Genomic DNA, 8,464 nt, shown 5'->3' with positions numbered 1-8,464 from the left:
AGGCTAGCCTGGTCTACCGAAGTTCCAAGACAGAAAGAACCTGTCTCAAAAAAAAAAGGGAAGAGTGGGAAAGATGATGAATTTTAGTGTATGTAAAGAATTTAGCGGGGCTGGAAAGATGGCTCAGTGGTTAAGAGCATTGCCTGCTCTTACAAAGGTTCTGAGTTCAATTCCCAGCAACCACATGGTGGCTCACAACCATCTGTAGTGAGGTCTGGTGCTCTCTTCTGGCCTGTAGGCATACACACAGACAGAATATTGTATACATAATAAATAAATATTTTAAAGAAAAGAATTTAGCAAGTGGGTGAAGGGCGAACCTCTTGCATAATTTGCTCTTTTGCTTATATGTAGGATAATACATTAAACTTAATGTTCTTTATTGCATATCTCCTATAGAGATTACACTGGATATAGATTTCCAAAAGATGAGAGGTCAACACAATTTTTATTTTTTTGATTCTCTGTAGCTTGAGCCTATCCTGGAACTCCCTCCTTAGGCCCCTGTAGGCCTCGAACTCAGAGATCCATCTGTTTCTGCCTCCAAGTGCTGTGGTTAAAGGCGTGCACCACAACCTGGCAAAGCCAACACTATTTAGTACCCAGCTATTTTCTAAAATAATTTTTCTTAAAAATTGGTACTAAGAAAACAATCTATTTGAGTTAGTATTCTAGTTTGTCATTGAAGATCCCATCACTTGCAAGTGACGGAAGTGGCATTGTGTTACATAAGCAATATTGGGTAAGGGAGCATGTAGGGTTTGCAAATAACCTAAGTAACAAGAGGCAGGTCATGCCAGGTGGTGGTGGCGCACGCCTTTAATCCCAGCACTTGGGAGGCAGAGGCAGGTGGATCTCTGTGAGTTCGAAACCAGCCTGGTCTACAAGAGCTAGTTCCAGGACAGGCTCCAAAACCACAGAGAAACCCTGTCTCGAAAAACCAAAAAAAAAGAGGCAGGTCAGTTAAGTTTTGTTTTTTTTTTTTTAAACAGGGTTTCTATGTAGCTTTGGAACTAGTCCTGAACTAGCTCTTGTAGACCAGGCTGGCCTCGAACTCAGAGATCTGCCTGCCTGTCTCCACCCGGCAGGAAAGTCTTAGGAAAAGAAGATGAAGATGTCTCATCCATACAGGATTTAGAAGACACTGTTCTCTCCTGTCAATATAGGTACTATACATCAAGTAATTCCCATGGGCCTGGGTCATGATGAACTAGTACCATTGAAGGCCATCTGACATTAGTTTCACCCATGTTCTCAAACTGAACTTGTACAGTCAAACTTGCTTTGTATCTGTCTAGTTCAATTCAAGAGTAAAAGATGATCTGCCAGGCGGTGGTGGTAAATGCCTTTGATCCCAGAACTCAGGAGGCAGAGGCAGGCAGATCTGAGTTCGCAGCCAGCCTGGTCTACAAGAGCTAGCTCCAGGGCAGCCTCCAAAGCTACAGAGAAACCCTGTCTCGAAAGAAAAATTCATCTTCATTCCCAAGACAGAATCTCAGAGCCAACAAGGGAGTGCCGGGATTAGAAGATATGTGCCATCACCCAGTTAAGATATTTTTTTAAATATTTATTAGTGTTCTGCCGGCATGTATACCTGCAGGCCAGAAGAGGGCACCAGATCTCATTACAGATGGTTGTGAGCCACCCAACATGTGGTTGCTGAGAATTGAACTCAGGACCTCTGGCAGAGCAGCCAGTGCTCAACCTCTGAGCCATCTCTCCAGCCCCCAGCTGTTTTAGATTAAAAAGAAAAAAGGTTTATGTAGCTAGGCATTGTGGCAAGGCCTTTAACCCCAGCACTCGGGAGGCAGAGTTGCAGGACAACCTGGTTTACAGAGCAAAACTGGAGTTCCATGTCAGGGCTGGATGCACAGGGAAACCATGTCCAAAAAAAAAAAAAAAGTATTTTAAGAGCCAGGTTGTGGGGGCTGGAGAGATGGCTCAGTGGTTAAGAGCACTGCCTGCTCTTCCAAAGGTCCTGAGTTCAATTCCCAGTAACCACATGGTGGCTCACAACCATCTGTAATGAGATCTGGCACCCTCTTCTGGCCTTCAGGCATACACAGACAAAATATTGTATAAATATTTTAAAAAAGAAAAAAAAAAGAGCCAGGTTGTGGTGGTGTAGCCTTTAATCCCAACATTTGGAAGGCCAAAGCAGGCATATTTGGCATACCTGTCCCAAAATAAGTATTTTAAAGTTCACTTATTGATCCAAATATTAACAGGTTGTAGTAGGCTGGAATAAAGGATCACAAATTTAATGACTGCCTGAGCCTGACTGAATTTTTATAAAGGAATAAGGATTATAGTTCAGTAAGTAGTACACCTACACTACCATGTTCAACACCCAGTACCCACTTCAAAGGAAATTGCCAGACTAGGTCGATTTAAACACCCCCGGATGACTCAGTAGCAGTATAGGCACAGCATTGAAGAGCACTTACAATGATTCATCCTTTACTAGAGCCATGTGCCTGTGGAACCTAGTTTTCTTCCACTTGTCCTCTGCAGCACCCCTTTACCCACTGAGCCACCTGTTTTCAAGATGTTGGACTCCCAAACCTGTGTAATCCAGACAGACCTGCACCTCCTTGAGTTGCCAGGGGTAATGTCAGTAGCAACAGCCCTTTATTGATAGGCCAAAGGCCAAGTAGTTCAAATTTCCCAGCATTAAAAATATGCCCAAGCAGGGTGCCTTGGTGCTCACATTTAATCCCTGCACTATTAGCTGGAGTTTGAGGTCTACAGAGCTAGTTCGAAGGACAATCAGGGTTAAAGAGAAATCCTGTTTGTTCTCTTTCCTTTAAATTCCTTAGCTTCATTTTACCCACACATGTGCACATTCCTGCCTAGTACACAGGCCATTCATTAGACTCACCCAACTTAGAATGAAGAAAACACCATTTGAGTGCTGGAATGAGGGCAAGTCCAATTTTTGTAACCAGAAATGTAATCAGCTAGCCGACTTAAAGCAAAGTAATTAGCTTTCACTTCTGGGCCTCTCCAGTGCAAAAGGACTACAGATGCACCCCTGGTATGTAGCTAACTTAGTAGTGGGGCTTGTCCGACAGGCCTGGATCCCATACCCAGGCTTTTTGTACCAGTAGGTGGTGCTATCCACTAAATTCTACACATGCACAGATCTGATTCAATCCTTCCTTTATCTACTTTCCAGATCTGGATTCCTTTGGAGTTCGGCTTATTAAATCATGTTAAGATTTCTCAAACCTGCAACCCAACTAACCTAAACTGAAAAACCTTTAACCCACTGATTTACAGACCAATCCCACTTACTCAGTTTAGTGAAAATGCAACTTCTTTGCTTATGGCCCAGGTACTTCAAACTGCTATACCTAAACTTAAATTAGGCCACCTGTTGTGATCAAGGGACCCATGAATAGCAGCAAACCCTTGCGGGAATAGTGGTGCAGGCCTTTAACTCTAGCACTTGGGAGGCGGAGGCAGCAGGACCTGTGTCTAGAGCTAGTAGCTACAGCAAAACTCCATCTTTAAAGCCTCCTTCCCCCAGAACAAAGAGCAAACCCTTAACACATGCTTTGCCATTTTGCCCATCCACACCTAGGACACAACTATATTCTGCCATCTCCAGCTCAGAAAATATCCTGCAGATAATCTTAATTCCTATTTATAATTATATCATTGTAATTCAGACTTGAAACACTTTCAAATTTAGGTTTTAAAACACAGGATGTTTCTGGGCTGGAGATGGCTCTGGTGTCAAGAAGCACTAGCTGTTCTAGAGGATGAGTTTAATTCCCTCTGAACAAAGTAGTTAACAAAAAAGTTCAATCAATATGGTACCTCAAAAACAAATCTATGAGATGATCTGATGCCCTCTTCTGGCTAAGTTACACAAAGAGAGTCACAAACCATTTTACATTTTTCTTCCTACTCTTGTTTCCACACTAACGTCCCACCTCTGAAACACCTTTCAGCTGAATCAAGCCCCAGGATCTTGAATACCATTTACAAATATTTACACTACCAAGTGTTATATTATATACACCACGAAAAGCTATGAAAGACTAAGCTTTTTAAAAAACTATTGCTTAGCATTTATCATTGTTTCTTTGGTTTTTAAACTGTAGCCAACCATTTACTATTTCTCCTTGAAGAATGTATCTTGGACTAAATCACTAAACCAAGCCTGCCTCCCATTTTAATTCTCAAAACAATACTCTTCAAGTATGGTAGGACAATTTACCTTTCATATATACCCAAAGAGTGAGGGTATTATTTCCAGTCCCCATGCCAGCCAAAACTATGCACTCCTAAATCACAGACCAGTTTTGCCCTAACCAGTAACTTTGAGACTCCCACAGCTAAGATTACAAGTCATCACCCTTAAAATGGCTGAGCTCTGAAATACAAATCCCTTGGGACAAAGTGGACCTCCACACCTTTCCAAGCACTTAGAAATGACATTTCAGCATTGACAAGACAGATTTCTCATTAAACTTGTTTTAATGGGTCTCAAAATTCTGTGACAGATTTTTGGTCAAGTTGTTTCCATTAAAAAGTACTGATTTTGAAAACTAATAACTTAAAACTGCCACACACAAAAAAAATGGTCCACAAAACATTCTCCTTTCCTTCTGAAGGTTTTACGATGCATTGTTATCATTAACCAGTCTTTTACTATTAAACTTAAATGGCCAATTGAGACAAACAGTTCTGAGACCGTTCTTCCACCACTGATTAAGACTGGGGTGGCAGGTGTTAGGGATAATATTCATTTAGCCTTCTGAGCTTTCTGGGCAGACTTGGTGACCTTGCCAGCTCCAGCAGCCTTCTTGTCCACAGCTTTGATGACACCCACAGCAACTGTCTGCCTCATGTCACGAACAGCAAAACGACCTATACAGAAGAAGATTGCTTGTGAGAATTGGCTCATGTATCATTTCATATTCCATGGTATCCAGTACAACAGAATCTCTAGGTTATGCTTACCCAGTGGAGGATAGTCAGAGAAGCTCTCGACACACATGGGCTTGCCGGGAACCATATCAACAATGGCTGCATCACCAGACTTCAAGAATTTCGGGCCATCTTCCAGCTTCTTGCCAGAACGACGATCAATCTTTTCTTTAAGCTCAGCAAACTTGCATGCTATGTGAGCTGTGTGACAATCTAGTACAGGAGCATAGCCAGCACTAATTTGGCCTGGGTGGTTCAGGATAATCACCTTTAATTAAGAAAAAGCATTTAATTTTTGCCTTCAAGTTCTGGTTACATGCAATCATTCTTATATACTTGTAAACTATGTTACCTGAGCAGTGAAGCCAGCAGCTTCCATTGGTGGGTCATTTTTGCTGTCACCAGCAACGTTGCCACGTCTAACATCTTTGACAGACACGTTCTTCACATTGAAGCCCACGTTGTCCCCAGGAAGAGCTTCACTCAAAGCTTCATGGTGCATTTCAACAGACTTTACTTCTGTTGTCACATTGACTGGAGCAAAGGTCACCACCATGCCAGGTTTTAAAACACCGGTCTCCACTCGGCCCACAGGGACAGTCCCAATACCTACAATTTACAATAGGCAAGGTGAAGGCAATTGGAGACATACCTTAGGACAATTCAGTTCAGCGTCCTACTGTTCTACTTACCACCAATTTTATAGACATCCTGGAGGGGCAGTCGCAGAGGCTTGTCAGTTGGACGAGTTGGAGGCAGGATACAATCCAAAGCTTCCAACAGGGTGGTTCCACTGGAACTACCATCTTTGCGAGTGACTTTCCATCCCTTGAACCAAGGCATCTAAAATACAAACGTTAAAGTTATTAATAACCTCCCCCACTTCCAGCTTTCTTCATTCAAAAACATTAAAAAGTCACTTACATTAGCACTTGGCTCCAGCATGTTGTCACCATTCCAACCAGAAATTGGCACAAATGCTACTGTGTCAGGGTTGTAGCCAATTTTCTTAATGTAGGTGCTGACTTCCTTAACAATTTCCTCGTATCTCTTCTGGCTGTAGGGTGGCTCGGTGGAATCCATTTTGTTGACACCAACAATTAGCTGTTTCACACCCAGGGTGTAAGCCAGAAGTGCATGCTCACGGGTCTGCCCATTCTTGGAAATACCGGCTTCGAATTCACCAACACCAGCAGCAACAATCAGGACAGCACAGTCAGCCTTTAAGAAATGAGTTACTTTGTTAATTAACAATAAAGCTTTCCCACCGGAATGCAAGCCAGGTGTTAGTAAATTTTACGAACCTGTGATGTGCCTGTAATCATGTTTTTGATGAAGTCTCTGTGTCCTGGGGCATCAATGATAGTAACATAGTACTTGCTGGTTTCAAACTTCCACAGGGAGATGTCAATAGTGATACCACGCTCACGCTCAGCTTTCAGTTTGTCCAAGACCCAGGCATACTTGAAGGAGCCTTTTCCCATCTGCAAAGTGATTCAGAGTACACTCAAACCTCTGGTTCTTAAAAAATTTCAAAATTCCTCCTTACATGTAGAGTATCCCCCACCCTTCTCCTCTCCCTTCTTATACTTGCCTCGGCAGCCTCCTTCTCAAACTTCTCGATGGTTCGTTTGTCGATTCCACCACACTTGTAGATCAGGTGGCCGGTTGTAGTGGACTTGCCGGAATCGACGTGTCCAATGACGACGATGTTAATGTGAGTCTTTTCCTTTCCCATTTTGGCTTTGAATTAGCGGTGGTTTTCACAACACCTAAAAAAAGAGGGTTTGATAAGTACCTTTGAACCGCCAAGCAGCTTGAGAATTAAGAGCTTCGCTCCAAACTCAAAGGGGCAAATTCCAAGGATTTCTTCCACTGCCAGGCTGGCCTGGCTGCAGTCTCCACCCACCAAACGTGAGCAAACTCCAACGCCATTAGATTCCCCTCCCCCTGCCGAGACGAGCGGTGCTCCGAAAGGAGGCTCCGGGGTGACTGAACTGCGGCCGGTACACCACGGGGTCACAGGAAGCAGCGGCCAGCGAGGGGCAAGGCCCTCTTCCTTTGTGTGGGTGACTCACCCGCCCCGCTCCGCCGGGCAGCCGCGTCCTCCATTTTGAGCTCCTGGCTACAGGGCCCGGGAGCGGCCATCTTTCCGCGCACGCAACTGGTGCCGGGCGGGCCGGCCTCACCCTCGTCGGCGACCAGACGCACTGCCCCGCTGGGGCAGTGTTGTGTCTGGCACCGCGGCTGCCCGATCCCGGCATCTAAACCCCACGTCTGGTCACCTCCGTAAACCCCAGGCCTCGCCCCGTCCGAGTGGCGTCGGACATGTGCTCCGAGACGGGCGGGCCCCAGCTCCCCCACTTTGGCCGCCTTCTTGCCCGCCCAAAAGGTATGCTGGCTCCGGCGGAGCCAAACCCACAACCTCCCTTTGTTAGCCCGAGCTGCTGGAGCAAGGGCGGAAAACGGGGACGAAACCGAAGTGCGCTCCGAGTGGCACGCGGCGGCGGCGCGGAAGCCACGCTAGGCCTCTGGGCGGACACGAGGCGAAGCTCCGGGACCGCCGCTAGGCCGCACTCTCTCCCGCCCGCCGGGCCCGCCGATCGGGGCGGCGATGCTCGCAGAGGAGCTCGGCGGACGACGCCCGCACGCCGGCCCGGCCCGCTGGAAGCGGGACTCCCGGGCCCGCGGAAGCCACACCCGCCACTCACCTGCGTTCTGACGGCAAACCCGTTGCGAAAAAGAACGTCCGAGGCGACTACCGCACTTTTATACCGTTCTCCCCCACCCTCGGGAGGAGGGCGGAGCCAGCACACGACACCACTTTCCCAGTCTGCCCCGCGCCAGCTCCCCGGCCCCCGCTCCGCGCGCCCTTCCCCCACCGCCGGGGACCGTGGGCTTGTGCGCTCCGGCCCACCCGCGAGCAGCCCTCGGCGCATGCTCCTCCTCCCCGCTGTGCAGGGCGGGCCCGGAGATTCCGGGTTGTGACGAAGGAGAGAATTTAGCGACGGTCCCTGGGATTCCCCGGGGCGAAGGCGATCCCTCCTTTTGTATGAATTACTCTGTGCAGCAGCTGGGGGTGGGGCGGTGAGGAGCTGGCCAAGAGGGCGTCCAGAATCCGTCCCTACCCTTCCTGACTCCATTGCCAAGGCTCCATCGAGATCCTGGTGTCCCTTCCCACGGAGGCCACTTCCCGACGTCAGCCCCGCCATCCCCTCCTGCTCGCCCCACGCCCTCCTTGCCGGAGAGGAGCACAATGCTGGGGACCCTTCGTGGTCCCAGAACGCAAGGGCTCAGCTCAGGGACCGAGAGCTCGACGGATCTGCCCCTGGCCTGGCCTCTTGGTTCGTTCCAGAGAAGCTTCTCTGGAAGCCTGAAGCGCGCTTCACGCCCTAGGAGTTTCGTTCAAAACGTACTTCAGCCCTACAGTTAGCTGTACTTCTCATTCTGGGCTTGTTAACGCTAAAAATTATTGTGTGTGCGCGCATTTGTGTGTGCGTACAGTTATTCGACAGAGCATGAG

At 47.3% G+C, this 8,464-nt stretch overlaps 1 protein-coding gene across 1 annotated transcript; it reads right to left on the bottom strand.

Moving 5' to 3' along the window:
- Positions 1-4,606: 4,606 nt before the first annotated feature.
- On the bottom strand, positions 4,607-7,792 carry Eef1a1 (eukaryotic translation elongation factor 1 alpha 1). Its single transcript, XM_075965140.1, has 8 exons — positions 7,653-7,792; positions 6,536-6,713; positions 6,246-6,425; positions 5,866-6,162; positions 5,634-5,784; positions 5,294-5,550; positions 4,975-5,209; positions 4,607-4,881 (listed from the first exon to the last, which is right to left on the bottom strand). The coding sequence occupies exons 2-8, from the start codon at positions 6,677-6,679 to the stop codon at positions 4,757-4,759; spliced, it is 1,389 nt and encodes a 462-aa protein (XP_075821255.1). The 5' UTR covers positions 6,680-6,713; positions 7,653-7,792; the 3' UTR covers positions 4,607-4,756.
- Positions 7,793-8,464: the final 672 nt, after the last annotated feature.

Source organism: Microtus pennsylvanicus, chromosome 3 (assembly GCF_037038515.1).
Source record: "Microtus pennsylvanicus isolate mMicPen1 chromosome 3, mMicPen1.hap1, whole genome shotgun sequence".
Lineage (NCBI taxonomy): Eukaryota > Metazoa > Chordata > Mammalia > Rodentia > Cricetidae > Microtus > Microtus pennsylvanicus.
The sequence above is the reverse complement of the archived record's forward strand: the minus strand, read 5'-3'. Positions and strand labels throughout refer to the sequence as shown.